At 43.2% G+C, this 18,966-nt stretch overlaps 1 protein-coding gene across 2 annotated transcripts in view; it reads right to left on the reverse strand.

Annotated features, from left to right (window-relative positions):
• Nucleotides 1–18,966, reverse strand: part of NCAPD3 (non-SMC condensin II complex subunit D3) — a 146,094-nt gene that overhangs the window by 8,331 nt on the left and 118,797 nt on the right. For both annotated transcript variants that reach the window (XM_030221959.1, XM_030221958.1), the window contains 15 exons: nucleotides 18,760–18,867; nucleotides 18,144–18,246; nucleotides 17,954–18,061; nucleotides 17,547–17,785; nucleotides 17,186–17,265; nucleotides 16,236–16,373; nucleotides 15,913–16,046; nucleotides 13,794–13,996; nucleotides 12,720–12,830; nucleotides 12,355–12,537; nucleotides 9,642–9,826; nucleotides 9,290–9,426; nucleotides 9,075–9,155; nucleotides 1,867–1,941; nucleotides 1,729–1,783 (listed from right to left, as the gene is read on the reverse strand). In XM_030221959.1, coding sequence (XP_030077819.1) covers nucleotides 1,729–1,783; nucleotides 1,867–1,941; nucleotides 9,075–9,155; nucleotides 9,290–9,426; nucleotides 9,642–9,826; nucleotides 12,355–12,537; nucleotides 12,720–12,830; nucleotides 13,794–13,996; nucleotides 15,913–16,046; nucleotides 16,236–16,373; nucleotides 17,186–17,265; nucleotides 17,547–17,785; nucleotides 17,954–18,061; nucleotides 18,144–18,246; nucleotides 18,760–18,867 — 1,940 coding nt within the window. The remainder of the gene's footprint in view (nucleotides 1–1,728; nucleotides 1,784–1,866; nucleotides 1,942–9,074; nucleotides 9,156–9,289; nucleotides 9,427–9,641; nucleotides 9,827–12,354; nucleotides 12,538–12,719; nucleotides 12,831–13,793; nucleotides 13,997–15,912; nucleotides 16,047–16,235; nucleotides 16,374–17,185; nucleotides 17,266–17,546; nucleotides 17,786–17,953; nucleotides 18,062–18,143; nucleotides 18,247–18,759; nucleotides 18,868–18,966) is intronic.

Below are 18,966 nucleotides of genomic sequence, written 5' to 3' on the forward strand. Positions count from 1 at the left end.
TGACATGAGTGCAGCCAATTATTTGCCCTTAATTAAGGAAATTAGGAGAGATTTAGATAGATGGGACCCATTACATCTCTCCTGGTTTGGGAGAGTGGCAACTGTGAAGATGAATATTCTCCCACGTCTGCTTTATCTATTTCAGTCTATACCACTTCCAATTAATAACCATATGCTTCACTTGCTTCAAACCAGAATAGAGCACTTTATATGGCAGGGTCGTAGGGCTCGTCTCCCTAGGTCCCTTTTATATGCAGCTAGGAAAAGTAAGGGTGGATTAGGGGTACCACACTTGGGGTTATATCACAGAGCTGCCCAAGCGAAAGCTGCGATCGAGTGGTTCCATGAGTCAGACCATAAGCTTTGGATTAGGATAGAGCAGTATATGATACAGAACCCACTAAGGTTGGGACAAATATTGTGGCTGGCGCCTAGATATCGGTATTTACCTCAACCCTTAAATCCGATCATTCAGTACACCTTTTCTTGTTGGGACAAATTAGAGAGAATGAAAGGATTCTATGAATCACGCCTAACACCCATAGCCTATAATGCAGCATTCCCTCCTGGATGCACATTGTCTCCTTTTATTAAATGGCGGAAAAATAGATTGATATGGTGGGGGCAGTTAATGAAAGATGAGCGCTTCATTACATTTGGGGAGTTGGCTAGTGAATATGATTTACCTCAGCAAGATCAATATGCATATAATCAGATCATTCATTTCCTTCAGACAGCAGGTTTGAAGCGCAAGCTAAGTGGGGAAGTTACATTTTTAGAGCAACTATGTGTAGAAACTGAAGAGTCCAAGGGACTGATCTCCAAGTTATACAGACATTTGAGGGACTCCCTGGGGGTTAGTTGTAGACACCGGGATAAGTGGGAAAGCGAATTGGGAGTGACATATACCCCTGAAGTATGGCAACAGATGGAGCGAGCCTCAGTCCACAGCTCTCGAGCAGTCAATATCCAAGAAAATTGTACAAAAGTAATATATCGGTGGTACCTCACTCCGGCGAGGTTACATCATATGTATCCTGGGACATCGAAATTATGCTGGAGAGGATGTGGGCAGATTGGCACAATGGGACACATTTGGTGGTCCTGTAGAAAAGTACAAGCCTTTTGGAAATCAGTACGAGGCAGGTTGCATGGATGGGTGGAGGGTACCATACCATGGGATCCGGCAGTGTTTTTATTTAATAAACCGATCAGGGGGCTCACTAATCAAGGGAGCCAGCTGGCAAAACACTGCTTCAATGCAGCTCGATTGCTGATAGCACGGATGTGGAAACAGAATGGATGTCCTTCAATACGGAGATGGTGCAATTTGGTGTGGTACATAAGTAGTATGGAAAAATTAATGGCTAAGGAGAATAAAACCCTAGCAAAATGGGAACAGATTTGGGCACCAGTGACCAAATCGTTATCGTAGACATGGATCTTGGAATCTTCTTTAGGGATGAGACATGGAGAAGAGGGGGGAGGGGGGTGGAGTTCTTTGGGGGCAATGGGGATATATAAAAGGTTTAAATGTTACAAGAAATGTTATTGCTTTTTATGAAAATTGCATTAGGAGTCTTTATGTACTATGCAAATTATTATGAGAGGAACCTGTATGATAAATGTCTGTAAAGTTTTGAGTTGTACTTTGTGGTTTCACTCAATAAAGATTCTTGTTAAAAATTAAAAAAAAAAAAGAAGAAAATGAGGAAAGGAATAACTCACAGCTTATCAGGGGATGTCATACAGAGAACTTCTTGTTGCTGAGCTTGGGATTGATCTATAAAATAAACCAAAAAGCAAAGGAATTAGAAAATGCTGAACTGAACAGTAGATGTGAAACCCAGTTACCACCCTTTTTACCTTTTGCTGAAGAAGGGGTGCGTGTCATGCTGATGTAACTGACCCCTGCACCAAAAGTCACATTACTAATGGTCTCTAAAAGAAAGAATAGGTTTTTACTATTACTTACGACAACATTTATTTATATATTGTCTTCTACCTTTAGCTCAAGGTGGTTTACAAAGGGAAAGCATTACAAAGAGACATTGCATTCCTAAAAAATAGCAAACCTATAACATAAAACTGAAGTTATGAAATCAATTTTGGGGGTTACTTGATTAGTATCATTTTGAGTATCACAATGGCGGAATTAGGTCTTGCTTGATCATTTCCTTTCTGTGGGTCCCTTCAAACCACTCCAGAAGCATGGGTATATGCTCTCCTGTCAACAGATGGTGGAACCACCAACTTAATGATGTCACACTATAAGTAATCTACGCAGCTCCTAACCAATCAGTATGTCGATAAAGCAAGAGGTGATTTAAAAGAAAAAAAAAACTTTAAAACCAGGGCACAAAACAACTGAAAACTAATTTACAACCTGCAGTCAATTGTAAACCCCTACAGCGGCCCACCACAGATGGACTAACAGCATTATACCACCTCTACTTTAGTTCCACATTCTCTTTTTTACATTCTAGAAGAACTACAGGTGGGTTCTAGAGTAGTCTGGAGTGGCTCAAGGAAAGACAATTAGCAGACTAAGACCTAAATTTATCCTCATCATTCCTCCAGACTAGTCCATACATGTGGGAAATATTAAAGCAGCATGCTGAGGGTGGGATCCAGCCAAGTCTGCTACTAACACCTCAGCTCTAAAGACTGCATCCTGGCAAGCCTATACATACATCCAACCCAGTTGGGTCAACCACCACAAATGCAATGACAAATGGCCACCCTCTCTATTTCTAACATGTTTGATTTCTAGTAGAAATTGCTTTCAACACTGTGGGTACCGAGCCAATACATATGGATGCTATGGCCTGCTGGATTAAGGAGGCCAACGTCATTTTATACACTGCTTCCCCTTTCTTAGGCCCTCCAATCAAAACAAAAAGGCGGTCTGAACAAAACTTTTCCCATGCTCTGCAAACAGCACAAGACTCTTTGAACGTCCAACCTGTGAAGCCTGCATTCTGGTCATTATCTGCTTCCCTAAATACTGACTTGGCACCACACCACCTACAGATGGAAGGATGGAACTGGCCTAAGCACCACCTTCTCTTTGGCCATCACCAAAAAGAACTCCTTGCAGGACAGGGCCTGCAACTCTGAAATCCTCCTAGCTGAACTGACAGCCCCCAGAAACAGTCTCCAAAGTAGCAGCTTTCAGTGAAATATCTCCAAGGGACTCAAAAAGTAGCTATACCACCACCAACAGGCCCGAACTCAAATCCCATCACTGCGTGCTGAGGAGGGTGCACTACTACTACTACTACTATTTAGCATTTCTATAGCGCTACAAGGCGTACGCAGCGCTGCACAAACATAGAAGAAAGACAGTCCCTGCTCAAAGAGCTTACAATCTAATAGAGTTTGAAATCATTTTCCCAAAAAACTTTATTAAAATATCACCAATACATCCAAAGACGGGAAAAAGTATGTCTTACCTGATAATTTTCTTTCCTTTAATAGCAGCAGATGAATCCAGAAACTGGTGGGTTGTATCCGTCTACCAGCAGGTGGAGACAGAGAACAGTGAAAGAAGCCAGTGATCCTGGATGTCCAGACCCTTCTTCCTTCAGTATATTTCACATCACAATGCAGAAAACAGACAACAGAAGTGCAAACCTTCCTCTTGAATGAAACATCAGTCTTGAACTATGACTAGAACATGTCTGTCCCATCTGATTTTTTTCTTTCCCCAATATGGGTTTGGTCATTTTTTTTTTTTAATACTGCACCTGAACCTCAACAGGAGAAAAACACAGAGCACGGCAGAATGATAGGGAGGTATTCTGGATTCATCTGCTGCTACTAAAGGAAAGAAAATTATCAGGTAAGACATCATTTTTCCTTCCACAGCGTCAGCAGCAGATGAATCCAGAAACTGGTGGGATTTACCAAAGCAATTCCCTATCGAGGGTGGGAAAGCCGCCACCACTACCTGGGACCAAACCATCGATCCAATCCGCACATCACCCCACACAATCACATCGACTCCAGAAAGCTTTGAAAAAGAAAGCCAGGAAAGCCACAAAGCTGCTCTCCAAATCTTCCCCAGGGAAAGGAGCCCATCTCCACCCAGGAAGCAGCCTGCAACTGAGTTGCACAAGCTTGCAACCCTGCAGGCAGAGACCGCCCCACCAAGAGGGACATGAAATTCACCACCTCAGTCAGCCATCGAACTAAAGATGCTTTAGCCACCACAAAACCCCGCCAGAAGAAAGAAGGAAGCCCAAAGAGGTGAGCTGAACGGACCTTAAACCTCGACAATAACCGCAGGATGTCTACATGCACATCCAACAGTCGAAGCTGAGAGAAGAAAAGGAGGCTGATGTACAAGGCCTGCAAAAACAACACTATCTGCACCATCACTCCGGACTCCGAAATCTGCAAAAGAGGAACTCTAACGCCAATGCCCGGATCAGTGAACCCTGACGATCTGAAGCCATAGCACCAAAACCACCGCCGCCAAGGGAAGATCCTCATTGGAAGCGAGCCACAGCGGCTCAAGCAGCACAGAACCCCCCCACATCCGAATGGTCCGCCAAGGAAGGGCTGAAGACTCGACCCCTGAAACATGCCAATGCTGCAACCTGAACCAAAGAAAATTGCAGGCTAATTCCTTCTGCAACTCTTCCTGCAGAAAAAACAATATTAGTGCCACTGACGCCCGAAAGAGTGACCAAATGTGACCTGTACACCTCCCTACAGTGGTTCGCCTTAGAGGTATCTCTCAGATTCCTCTTGCCAGTGATAAGAAACTGAGCGCTATCTAGCTCGAACCAAGGTGGCAAACATCGCATCAAAATAGCTCTTCAACAATCTCAACCTGTCAAGAGCCAAGCTGTACAACCAAAATGGAAGGGAACCTTCAACAGCACTGGCCTTTGTTGCAGGAGACTCTGCACCACTGGAATCCGAAAGAGCTGGTCCACAAGGAGCCGCATGAAAGCCACGTACCAAGACAACGTGGACAACCCGGAGCAACCAAAAGCACTACACATCGGAGCCAACTGACGCGGAGGACTTTCAGGACTGTGCCACCTTCCATCAGAATAGAAGTCTTCTTAATGATGCAAATACTAGCTTGTCTACCTTTGGAAGGCATACCTTTTCTGCAACTGAACTGGATATAGCCTAGCCATAAAGCTTGCCTCCTACAAGTAGTTCCATTCTACTGCTATTATCGCCTGTGAACGGGAAGGCCTTGGATGGCTTCTTAATACCCTGTAACAGAGAGTCCTCCACTGGCTGATCTTTGGAGATTCTCAAGGCTGAAAACAGCTGGGCATTAAGGAAGAGCAACTCATCTCTACAAGATTCTTACCACAAAGAATCACTCCCATCAACCTTCCTGGGGGTTTGTCTGAGGCCCATCCAGAAGCCCCATAGGTCCCAGGGACTCCTGTGATCATAGCAACTTCAAGTCATCCAAAGTTTCTTCAGATGCAATGTGGGCTCTCCCCCTTTACATTTGAGAGGGTCTCTGTGGGCCTGATGGCCAACTCTTCTATGCATGCACAGGGTCTTCTGTCTAAAGAATAAATTTTGGGCCAAAGACCTGCCCCAGAGCCAGATCCACTTCCTGTCTGCTGGACCCCTGCACTCTGTCAAATCTCCGTGTGGCTGAGCACCAGGGGCCTTTCCTGCCCAAACCTCAACACCTGCTGATCCCAAACTGGTGCCAATACCTGTCTGTCATGATTGTGGCCGTGACCCCCCACCCCAGATTTACCTTATTTCTGGGGGGGTCAGCTTCTTAGCTGGCTTCTGTTTCTTCTGTCTGTCCTTTCTGAGCTAGCTCTGTCTCTGTGTGCTGGTTGCTTCCAGCAGCATGGCTCTAATTGCTTCACTATACTGCACCTGAGTGTGTTGCCTGAGTTAGCTCTGTCTCTGTATGCTGGCTGCTCTCAGCATAGCTCTAATTGCTTCACTATACTGCAGCTGTGGGGGTTAAGCCTCTCTGTGTTTCCGTATGCTGGCTGCCTGTGTCTGGTAGTTGTGACATCATCAGGCAGGGCCTTGATAAGGAAGTGGTATTCCTTCCTTCAGGGCCTTTGCAACATTTGCTTGTCGTTTGCTTTAGATAGGGGTGGTGCAGTGTGCACTTCTGACTTTGTGTCTAGCTTCCCTGCTTGCATTTGCTAAAGGTCCAGGTTAGTGTGGGTGCAGTGTATACTTTTGACTTGTGTTTAGCTTTCCTGCTTTTCCCTTGTGGCTCCCCTGCTTTCCCTTTTGAAGCACTTCTGTTGGTTTGGTGCTTAGGAAGCACCTTTGGTAGGTTAGTGCTGTGGCGCACTGCTTTAGCTTGGTGCTTAGGAGCACCTGTGTTAGTTTATGTGTTTTGCTTCCCTGCTTTCTCCCTGTGACTCCCCTGTTTCCCCTTGGTTAGTTTAGTACTGTGGGGCACTGCTGTAGTTCAGTGCATAGGTGCACTGTGTTTAGGAGCACTTCTGTTAGTATGGCTTAGGAATTCTTCTGTTGGTTTACTGTTAGGAGCACCCCTGTTAGTTTAGGGCATTGGAGCACTTGTTTCCAGCTTGTTCTAGTATCCTGTCCTGGGGTTATCCTGTATCCAGTAAGTCCTGCTGGCCGATCGAACCCAGGAGCAACTCCTGGGGGGGGGGGGGGGGTTTAGTGGATAAGTGCAGGTGAAGCAGTGCAGACCAGTCCGGGGTGTTCCGGTCCAGTGTGTTCCAGTCCGGTGCGGACCAGTCCGGTGTATTCCAGTCTGTGTGTTCCGGCTCGCTGGGCGGCGCCTGCAGTCCTTGCCTGTGCCAGTGTGCTAGCCCAGTGTTGGTTGGTGGGTTTTGCCTGCTGCTGTCACTCCTCGTCAGCAGCCCAAGGGCTCACGTTTGCTCCAGAGCCCATCCCCGCGGGCTCTGAACCTGAGAACCTGACACTGTCAAAACCAGGTCCTTTACTATTTCAGGAAACTCAACACTACTCTGATTGCAGACTGCCTCATTGACACATGGCTGTTCATCTGCAGCTTTGCCAAGTTTGGCAGCCACACCCAGGTGACTTATTGTAAACACATCACCAGCCGCTTGAAGAGACAGCAGTGTGGCGAGTGCCACAGATCATACAGCACCAACCACAGACTCCCAAGGAAGCCATACTGCAAAGGAAGCTAAATGCTGGCTGCTCTACTCTCGAATCTGCTGCACCTAACGAGCCTTAAGACGAATTGTCTCCCCTCCCAATTCCCCCGTACCGAATCTCCGAACTACCCTCGGTTGCTGCAGTAGACAGCAATCATCTCTTGCTTTCTGCTTGCTCTTTTCTTCTTGTTAAGACTTGTCCCTGGGATAAATGCAGCCCATGTTCCTCCTAAGGGGAACCACCTCCTTCTCAGGATGGGGGTGGGGGACACAGACAACAGGGTTTGGCACTCCTAGTCAAAACTGGGGCAGCCTCACCAGACCACACCCTCAACCTCTTAGAATTTTTTTTCCCTTCTTCCTTACTCAAGAGGAACTTTTCAATCCTGGATATAGGGGTCTACCAGCTAAGGCCTACCAGACCAATTGAGACTGCACAAGATGCTCATCTGCTGAAGACTAAGAAATACTGACTGGTTAGGGATAGCACAAGATACTTACAGTGTTCCATTAAATCAGTGGTTCTCAATCTCTATCTGCTGGCAGAAAATCATATACCCATGTGTCTAGACTGGTCTGGAAGGAGGGTGAGGAAACACTTTTTAGTTTGTGTTGCAGACACACAGAGGTTGACATTCAGCATGATTTAACTGAATAGGAGGGCTCTTACCTGGTTAAATCATGCTGACCGGCTCCAATATTCTGTGGCACTTAACCAGATAGTGCCACTGAATTTATCACGTATGACCACCATATCATCCAGTTAGCCAGGAGTCTAGGCACAGAGCAGAAGTGGAGCTGGAAGTTAGCCAGGCACCACTGATATTAGGTACCAATGCCCAGAGAACTACGTATACAGCAGCCCTAACTTGCTCCGAGGGCTATCCATGTACAGGAGCCAGCAATGATACAGATATGTGACCGTCTCTGGGAAAACATGACTAAAGTCACAAATCCATTCTGAACTTTAGTAATTTTTGAGAAATTGAGCATTAAACAGCCATATATTTGAACTTCTGAAACTTATTTTTTCGCACAAAAGATGGGTATGAACTGTTGTGTTACAAATTGTTTGCTCTAATAGAATTAATTACAACCTCATGCTTTCTTTCTGGTGACTTTAGTCATGTTTTCCCAGTACTGGTTCTGAATATTTGGTCTCAGTTCTGTCTGCAGTGATCAGTGCTTCAAAAAGAAATGCTGACTGCTACAGGCGGAATATCAACCGGTAGTAGTTTAACAAGTTATAGTGACCAGGCTTGTGACTACAGAACAAAAAGCAAAAGCTTGGGCAATAACTATGTGAATCTTAAACCAAGAGAGAAAAGCTCAGACGAATTGAGTGGATACATCTGAAGATGGACATTAGGGGCGAAAGAGTAAAAATAATGACTGAACCCTGATCAGTGAAAATTAAAGCTCCTGAGAGGTCTAGGAACTGATGTTTTTAGCCAAACTGAAGTCAATCAGGAAAAGTGAACTGCACTTAATCAGAGAAGTTTATGGTTTGTGTGTTCAATGCACAGGTCCAGAGAGTAAACAAAATAAGGTCTACCATGCGTTCACAATACATGCTATAGCCCCCCCCCCCCCCCCCCCCGAACATGAGAATAGACAGGCTATCACATCACACCTAGCTTTCAAATTGTAGTCTCTTCAACAAGAGATAATGGGTCTCACAACTGGCTAGTGTTCCTCTTCCAGGCCGGTAAAAGAGGAACTCAGTGGGAAGTGAACCTGTGATTTATAGGCCATGTTTAAGTATTTTTACTATTTGGAAATGGATGAAACAAGAGCAAGCAGAAAACAGTGCTTTTAGCCTGAAGAAAGTACCTAGCCCATGCAACAAGCAATGGCTCAGTTATACCTTTCACAAAGTCAAAGCATAAGAAAACAAAAGTGCTGCAGATATGGTGAATAGGGAACCTGAGGAGGTAACACTGATATTCTGTTACTTACGGTCAGGAGTGCTTATTGCTCGACCCCCCTCTGAAATCCTGGATCCATTAGACTGCTGGAGGTCTAAGCTGTGTGTGGATCCTGGAACACACAAGACAGCAAAAAGAAGTTGAAAGCAAAGATATAGTCTCCCCTAGACAATTCTGCACACAGCTCCTGAACTTGTAGCATTCTCCACCTTGTATATTTGCCTGCTGAAGCACCAAAGACTGTACCTTGTTTGCTGCTGGCTCCAGCTTCTGAAAATGGGAGGGCAGGTTGTGCTCCAAAGCTCTTACTGCGATGTTTTTTAGTGCACTCTACAGCCTTCTTCGCAGAGTTCAGGATGGCTATTGTGCTCAGAGACATCTGTCTGATAAAGAAAGAAAAGGTCATGTCATGTCTGAACAATTACAATGCAAGATAGAAAGATCTCTTCCTAAGCACCTCATGCATACTAACTGCTAGAGTTGTGGAAGGAAGACCAGCACCTGAAGATTGCATGTAGAACAGTTAAGACTCTGCTACATTATTCCTTCTTTCTCATCGAGGAAGGAAATGAAACACAACTTCCACTCACTCACATACCTAGGTCTAAATACTGGTGTTTTCAGTATGCCAATCTGAAGTGTAGCCAGTGCCATATGAGGTAGTGTCCTCTGGCGTGGGGTAGAAGGCTCAGCTGCTGGGGAAAGCCTTCTTGTAGGACAAGGCTGAGGAGGTTGGTTCACACCAGTAGCAGAACTTACTGCATTCAAACTATGTGGGGACACCTAAGGAAAAGGAGACATACAACTTTTCTGTTTTGTTTTGCATGTGGAAGATAATTTTGTTTAAAAAAAAATAACTATTTTCTGTACTCTGTATGGATTAAATAGTAGGGATCTCTGTTTTCCCCACACTGAATGAAATATAAATAAAATGCATCTAAATTGTGTCATAAAACATCATATTTTCCATACTCAAATACAGCTTCTGGTCCTGTAAGAAAAGAACTCAGCTGGGGAAGAATTCATTTTACTTGGAGTGGGTATATAATGGAGAATGCGATATTCCCTGCTAATTCCCTTCCCTTTAGTCCTTCCAGACCAGTGGATTTATGCTCCTCTATCAACAGATGGAGACAGAACACCCTATATAGGGATCTATGCAGCACTCATTTCAGCATAAACAGATTACTAAACTAAGATTCCCTACCCAACAAGGGGGTTACAATTAATCAGTTACCAATTCAGCCAATTTCTGCAACAACTTGAACAGTCAGTTCCCCCTCCACAAAAGGGTCCTCAGAGGAATCCTTCCAACCCTGTAACAAGGAGCTAAGACAGAGCAGGGAAGAACAGACTAATATGAGTCTGGATTGAGTTGGAAGGACTCAAGGAAATTAGCAAGTAAGATCTAAATTTATCCTTCCTTATTATCCCTCTGAACAAGTTCATATATGAGAAGTTTCCAAGATCTAGCTATTTAGGAAGCAATCCTGCTAGGCCAGCATTCAACATACTGGCACCGAAAGCTGTATCCTCCCTTACATGCACATCCAGCCTGCAAAGTGATGAGTAAGTGGCTTCAGTACAAATATTCTGTGGGGAAACCAATCTACTCTGCCCAGACAACTGCCTTAGCTTGGATAGTGTGCACCTGGATATTCTCAGGTGCTTCTTAAAATGCACATCAGCACAATACCCTGGCTTAAGCCAACAGCCTATCACAGCCTCTGAAGATGTTTGTCTCTTCATGAATCTGCCAAATAGCACAAAAGAGTGGAATACCCTCCTGAGGTTGGTGGTGGAGACAAAAACGATGATTGAATTTCCAAAAGGTATGGCATGAAAACAAAGTATCCCTAATTAGAAAGAGGATGGTATTAAAACAAAACTTAAATGACTGCATGCATGTTGATGTGTTGAGTGGTGCTAGACTGACTCTAGCGGTGAAGAACAAAGACCATAACTAGGCAGACTTCTATGGCCTGTGTCCCATGTATGGCAAGACAGATTAGAATATACTGGAGGGGGCTTTGCTCAGCACTGTCCTTAAATCCCAAATACTGAAGTTGCTGTCAGACATCTATGATTTGTGTCCCTAAAATACTACATCATTAATTAATCATGAATTGATAACTGAGTGTGACTGTTGAGCAGACTGTTGTATTTTGTTTTAAATGGCAGTGAAGATTCTAGGGAACTCCATCTGCTGGACATGGGTTGGGTCTTGCATCAATATATGAAGCCTATTTTGGCCTTTTGCATGTCATAGTAAATGATGTCAGATGAAGACCTAAATGGTCCATCCAAACAGATCAATTGGTTAACTTTATAAGAAGAAACCAACTTAACAAATGAACATTAACAGGTAAGACCTATAATGCTTCCTTTTTGACTTGAGTCCCTTCAAACTAGTTCAGACACTCCAGTTTATTCACTCCTACCAGGAAGACTGCGAACCACTGACTTGTAACATCCTCCCATAAGTATCCTATGCAGCCCTCTATCAGCCAGTTTCAAAGTAGTAGCAAAGAACTTCCCCTCTTAAGAAACAACTGACAGACAAAACCACAATATGCCCCTTTAAACTCTACCTCCTCTGCTTCTCTGAGAAAACAGACCAACTGTTCACCTGTAGGTTTACGTTTAATAAAATTTGCTAAAACTGCCTTTTTTACAAAATGGCATTGTTTCCCTACCAATGAGCTGTGTTCCAAATCTCTGGGAATTGTCACAACCACAGCAACTACCAAAATGCTATCCCTTTCCAAGATACTTCCTCAACTCAACTGCTGCTCTCCTTTGAATACACCTGCAACACTGCTGCTACTCCTGCAGCCATAGGCTACACAGCACTTGATGCACTTGACTGGCCTCAACGTGCTCTGGCACACCACCCACATTGCTCTCACCTCATTTGCCAACCACAGAATGTCAAACCAGGTTTTTTTTTTTTTTTAAATAAAATACAAGAGAGAAAGTAGGAAGGGAGGACAAGAGCAAATCCCCAGGTCGAGGACGGCTGGGGAGGAGGGAGAGTTTTGCACCCCTAAAGCCCCAAAACCCAGATTTCACCTGATCTTGGCCTTCTTGTTTGGTCCATATTACTCCTCAGCCTTCTTCACCAAGACCAACCGCACAGATATGCTCATCCACCATTTGCTGGAGACAGAATACTGGAGTGGTGAGGGCTGCAAGGTCTCTATATAGGGTATCAAATCAATTCTGTCTCCATTTGCTAGTAGAAGAGCATAAGCTCATGCTTGTGGGCTGATCTGGTGGGACTATAAGTTTTTTTCCCCCTATTAAAATACCTGAGGTGTTCCAAGCGTAGCATGAACCTCTGTACTTGGCTCTGTATCTGCCTGCTTTTCCAGCTCTTGTTCCCTCACCAGCTGCTCTTCGTATTTCTTCATATCATATTCTAGCTCAGCTGCTAACTGTTTGTCCACAGCAAAGAAGTCCTTAATTTCATTTCGATAGTCCTGCATCACCTCCTGGAAAACATTTATTTCACATAAAATATTCAAATATTTCAGCCTAGAACACCAGGTTTCTAAAAGGAGTAATGCAAGCCACCTCCTTTGTGTTCCTGACCTCAATCCTCAACAAACTTAAGATTTATAGTTCCCTTCCACTATTGAAATAAGAGGAATAGAATCTCCTCCTCCTCTCTCACCCGCAGACAATTCATTAGGTCTCTTAGAGCTGGAATCCTTTTCTGCTCCAGGAAACTCTTCAAGGAGGTGATGATAGGAATAATATTCTCAATGAAGTTCTTCTTTTGAACCTGTATTTTGCAACAAAAGCAGAGAAAGCATTTGGATTGGGTTTACTGGCCATTTATGATAAAGAGTTTGGAGAAGGTGGGCCTTTGTTTGGAAAGTAATAAGAAACTGGAAGCCTTTACCCAGTGGAAACTGTATATGGGCTGCAGGAAGCACCTCTTGCATAGAACTACTTAGTTTTTGATTCTTAAGGATTATGGCAGCCTCTGGCCTGTTAATAAGGACCTTAGGTACAAGAAGAGTCTGTTGACCCTGCTGCATTTTGAAATGGAAGTGTGAAAAGGGCTTGAATAACCACATTCTCCTTTTGGCTATTTGTAATAGAAACTGCAGAAGTCAGCAATACTTTGAAGTTGCAGCAGGTGCTACTTGGAATTGCTGCTTTGTGACCAACCATTCCATTCTTCACATCTATTGAAAGTAATAACATGGGCACACTGTCCTGGGCCTCCATATCATATTGAGGACTCATTATCAGAAGCCTGCCTACACAATACAAAACTCAATTGATGGGGATGAGTCGAACATGGGATTCTGTCCATTAGAAAATTTGTCAGTATTCTAAATTTGGTATCAATCTCCAAGAGAGACTCTCACCTGTAGGATCCACCCTGTGTGATATCCTTAACTGGATTCAAGTTATCCCCATTAAATGCACAAAGTAGGGTAATCTAGGTTAAAAGAATTTTTCTTCTAAATTTTCCTTAAACACACCCTCATATTTGTGCCTTCCAGACATCAAAAGCAAAGGAAATACTCCTCCATATTTACTTTTTTGATGTTTGTGTTTAGTAGGAGGCATCTGTTATACCACAACAATGTAGTCAGTTATGTTTTTTAATTATAATAGCCTTTCAATTAAATTGCTATACAATTAAAGTCACAAATTGAAAATACTTCTCATGATTTTATAATGAAGACATGTCTTGGACTCAAAAGCAATAGCAGAATTGACAGAAATTCACCTGGGAAATAAGTTTCTTCTGTGCAACCTGCATGACAGCATTGGCCATGGCCATTTCATCATCATCATCTGGCTGGATATCCTCGCTCAGCTTTGATCTCATAGCTGATAGTTTGATCTCCTTGCAGCTTAGGACTTCAAAAGTGTCAGACAGCAAATCATTGGCTTCCATATCCAAGGGAAGAATTCCATCCACGAAGCAGGCTATGAGGAAAATGGGGAAAAAAGAAGCCCTTCTACTAATCAATACAGAGTTCTAACTAGTCTTAATACTGCCCTAATCAGGAATCTACAGGTTAGGCCCCAGAAGTGCAGCTCATACTCAGTATTACTAAAGTTGTGATTTCCTTATGTTGGACCAACATTAAGGTCTATCAAAAGCCAAGGACGCATGTGAAGTTTCAGGACAAAAGAGGTAGTTTTTTCAGATATCATACAGCACTGGTTCTCAAACCTGTCCTGTGGGACCATCAGCCAGTCAGGTTTTCAGGATATCCCTAATGAATATGCACGAGACAAATTAGCATGCCTATCACCTCCATTATATGCAAATCTCTCTCATGCATATCCATTAGGGATATCGTGAAAACCTGACTAGCTAGTGGTCCCCTAGTACAGGTTTGACAACCACAGGTATAGAGGGTAATTTTATAACAGGATGACGACCAGGCAAGAAAGGCAAAGATCTTAGTATCTGTTTTATAAAAAAGAAAATATACATGCCCATGTGTTTTTATAAAACACCCTTCCTAAAATTTCCAGTACAAAAGTACTCTTTCCTCAGAGCAGCTATACCTGTGCACAAATACGCCAGTAAGACTTGGCATCTTTGTTTTATAAAATATGCACGCAAGTGTTGATCCCAGCTCTCTGCCCCCAGGAATGCCTATGTATGTAAAAGGTAATTAGACATCCTCATTTACATGTCCCTTGCATGAAAAAATGTCGTACTAGCACTTACACACGTATATGTACACTTACCTGTGAAAGTGCTAGTAGGGGGCCCCCACACTATTCTATAAATACCACTTTACTTGCATAGCATATATTTGCAAGGACACATGCAAGGGCAAGACTCCTGTAACACACATAATTTACAGAGTACTGCAAATTATCTGCAGTCCTGCCACATTTAGGTGCCCACACTGAGGCCAGCTTTATGGGTGATTTAACTTTGGTTGCCTAAATGTTAGGTGTACTGAAATCAAGCTACACCACTATTCTATATTAGAACCTGGGCACCCAAGTTCCATCATCAAATAGGTCTCAGCACACATCATTGGGTATCTACTTTTGTGTGTATATGCCAAGGCAATTGTATATGCATTCTACTGCATAAAATGCTGTTCTATACAAGTCTCTTATTAAAAAATATATATATCACCTTTGGAACTGCATGGAGCTGTGCTTGGGACAAAACAACCAAAACTGCTTAAAAGAAGCTTCAGTGACTGGGACAAAATAACCAAAAGAACTGCTTAAAAGAAATAAAACACAATGCAAGGCTTTACTCTAGCCTTGGAGAATGGTAAAATTTGGACTTACAGGTTAATCCTCCCCGCCACCTCCTACCAGACTGATCCAAGATAGATGGGTTATGCTTGTCTACCGTCTGATTGAGACAGAGAAATACTGATACAGCATGGTGCCCTATAAAAAGCAGTGTTTACAAGCTTTTATTCTGTCTTCAGCAGATGGTAGACAGGCATAACATATCCATTCTGGACTGGTCTGATGGATGAAAAGGAAACCAAATTCTCAAGCTGGAACAGTTCTGGGAGGAAAGTATTCAAATGATGTAAAGATGTAGTGATACAGCACAAGTTAAATATACTATAAAGAAAGGACTAAGAGACTAATGCTGCTTAAAGCAAAGAAGTCTTTAATATGGAGACCTAGAACAGGTTCAAAGTGCATCACCATCATCTTTCAGACTGCTGTGAGAAAAGCTGAGAGGTCAGACTAACACTGCCCAAGTGCAAAGGCCCAAGTGCAAAGCCATAAGTCTCCTGCCAGACATTCTTTTAACTATCTAATACATTAAAAGTGGTGGATTCTCTCTATTCAGACACATAGGGTTTTTTTAAACGTGTTTTGTCGGTCACTGCTCCTGTGATTACCTAGGACATTTTGACTGATCTTGGTGGTGATGCTAAACCTCTGCTCATCTGTGAAATGCTCCAGCAAAAACTTATAGATCTTCATTCGCTTCTCTTTATTGGTCTTCCCTTTCAAGGAAAAAAGATTCTCCTCCCTGTTAAGAAGATCAAGATGTTAGCAAACCAGATTGCTGCCAGGACTGAGACCAGCATATTATGCCAGGATCACTGGAATGAACCATTAGTCAAATGCACAAAACCAAAACCACCTTTAAGTGACATAATGAGCTCTGCAACATCTGTATGCCAAGGCTTAAGATCACTTGTGATGATTTTATACTCACCGTTCAGACTGCGGAAATTTATTGTACTTCTCATGTTTCTCATAGCTGTTAAAGTGGAAAATGCACTCTATGAAATGCTGAGAGAACATGACTGGATTTCTCTTCAACAGCAAGTGTACCAGGCAAAATTCCCCAAACCTGTAATCACAAAGAATGGAGGCATAAACTCAGAGTACATTCACTTTCATGGTGATTTTGGGAAGAGCAGAATAGAATGCCAGAAATAAGAGACCCAACCAACATTTACTCAATAGGCTAGAGCTGGTTATTCAAGAGGACAACAATCCAAACCCTTTCTACAGGTAAAATACTGCTTTACCCATCAATATAGGCCTTTTTATTACTGCTCACCCTGTACGTGGGTTAAAATATACGTTTTTAAATTTTTACCAGAGGTTCCCTGGGCAGGAAGTATGAGCATAGCTTTGATTTGCCTTAACTGGCTTTCAAGTATGTTCTTTAGGCAAAGAAAATTAACACATACATTTCTTTTACTATGGCTGCTCCATGGGTAGTTTCATTATCTCAACATAAAGTCTCAAAGAGCCAATCCCACAATCAGGTTTCACCACACTGAAAAATCTCCCACCGAACAATATAAACTGAAAACAGTATTTAAAAAAAAAAAAAAACCAAAACATCTATACCATGCCAGTTTTCACTTGGGGGAGTGTGTGGGGGGGGGGGGGGGGGGGGGGGGGGGGGGGGGGGGGGAGACGCAACATGTCAAGCAATCCTCAAACTAACAATACTACAAAGGCCATTCAGAAACTGGCAGCTCTGCATCAAACAAATCTGCCCATGCCCAATTTATAGGTCATTCTTAACATTCCACAGAATATTCTGCTTTAGTGTTTAAAACCAGCAACTGTGATGGAAAAAGAAGCCGAAAGGTTTTATGAAGTCACACTGGATAGGAAGGAATTTATTTTACTATGTGTTATTCTTACCTAGAGATGTCAGAGTCTGGATCTACCACCACACTGATGAACCTAAAGAACAGAGAACCTTTCCACTTCACAAAATCTTCCTGTAAGCAAAGCACATAAGTCCCATCATAAATCATTGTTAAAACCTGAAATCATAAAAAAATGCCCCTAGAGAAGTAAAACAGGTTCAGCCCAAACTATTTACTAGACAAGGTCAAATCTCTACAACTCAGTGGGTAACTGAGCACACAGAACTTACATAAAGATGAATGTGTGCTATCCCATTCATGTTGCGTTCTGCCAAAATGCATATTTAGCGGCTGCAAAATTGCTATAGCTTGTGCAAAATTTAGTTTTGCCTCAAGGGTCACTGTCTCCTCACCTGCAGAAGGTTCGTCAGCATGATGAGAGTTTGCTTCCGGATGAAAGGATCCTTATCCCGCAGGCACACAGAAATATTGGGGATGTACCTGTCCACCATGGTGGTGTACCGGATGCATAGATCACACATCACAATGACGACATTATTACGAATAGCCACATCTTCACACACCTCCAGCTCCCGCGCAAATGCTGCAATACATTTCTTTGCCAGTTCTTCATGCTGTAAGCACAGTTTTCCTATTGTAGAACAACCAGCACTTGAATAGACAGTTTCTTTACAGGCCCTCGATTCCCCCTTTTCTCCTTGGCGCTCTTCTGTATGCCTTTAAGTCACCTACTAGCCTGAGAGTATGGGGGTGGGGGGGAAAGGGACAGAAATACCTTTTCCCAGCTAACATATCTTACCCAGTGTAATAACGGCATGTGCTCTGATAAGTGGAGACATAGTGGATCCTCTGAACTGAGATAATGGCTGAGAAGCTAAGACATCATCATCTGATGGAGGGTTAGTTACTGCCAAAAGAAAAAAAGAAAATTGTGACAACCTAGAACACAGAATATCCGAGTGTTTTACGAAAGGCTGAAGGACACTTACACTGTGAAGAGGCCAGGATGGATTGGACCAGAAGGAAGACTTGCTTCTCCACTCTGGCTGGGCACAGTTGGGCGGCCTCCCCAAGCATGAAGAGATGCCGCACCTAGAGCAAAGAAAGCAATAGCATAGTTCTCTGAATGTGCTTAGAGGGAGATGAATGCATAGAGCCACTACACACTAATTTAATTTATTTATAAGTGTTTGATATTACTGCACATCTCATTGACTGTACACTGCTCAGCTGCACAATGGTCAAAAAGGAGGAGGAGGAAAATGCAAACAAGAAAGGGAGAAGAAAAAAAGGAGGGAGCAAAATCTTGATATCTGGAATGGCAGGTTAAGGAGAGGAAAGAGGTTTAGGAAGGATCATAAGCACTCAAACAGCCATGCATATCGACAGGCTAGTTTTCCTCTGTTTCTGCTCCATCCTATATTTAAACAGGTAGGGATCACCTAACAGCCAAGCTGTTCCTTTAGATCAGTGGATGAGCGATTTGGGGCACAGACAGTTCCAAAGATCAAATCTTTAGCTCTCCAGATTACAAAATATAAAGTGGAGAATAGAATCCTCATGATGCACATTCATGAAACATATATGAAAGGCATCAGGGCTTACCAACAGTTCCTCATCCAGTTGGCCACCTCCATTTTCTGTCAGGATAATGGGGGAGATGTACTTCTCACAGGCAGACACGAGATCCCCACACACTTGGTTCAGAAGCACCTATGCACATGTGAAAAAACTGCATTCAGACCTCTGTACCTTTACAACATCACTATTGCAGCAAAATAACCTCTAAGGAGAAATTAGATCTTACCTACT

The sequence above is a fragment of the Microcaecilia unicolor genome, chromosome 12, assembly GCF_901765095.1.
Source record: "Microcaecilia unicolor chromosome 12, aMicUni1.1, whole genome shotgun sequence".
Classification (NCBI taxonomy): domain Eukaryota; kingdom Metazoa; phylum Chordata; class Amphibia; order Gymnophiona; family Siphonopidae; genus Microcaecilia; species Microcaecilia unicolor.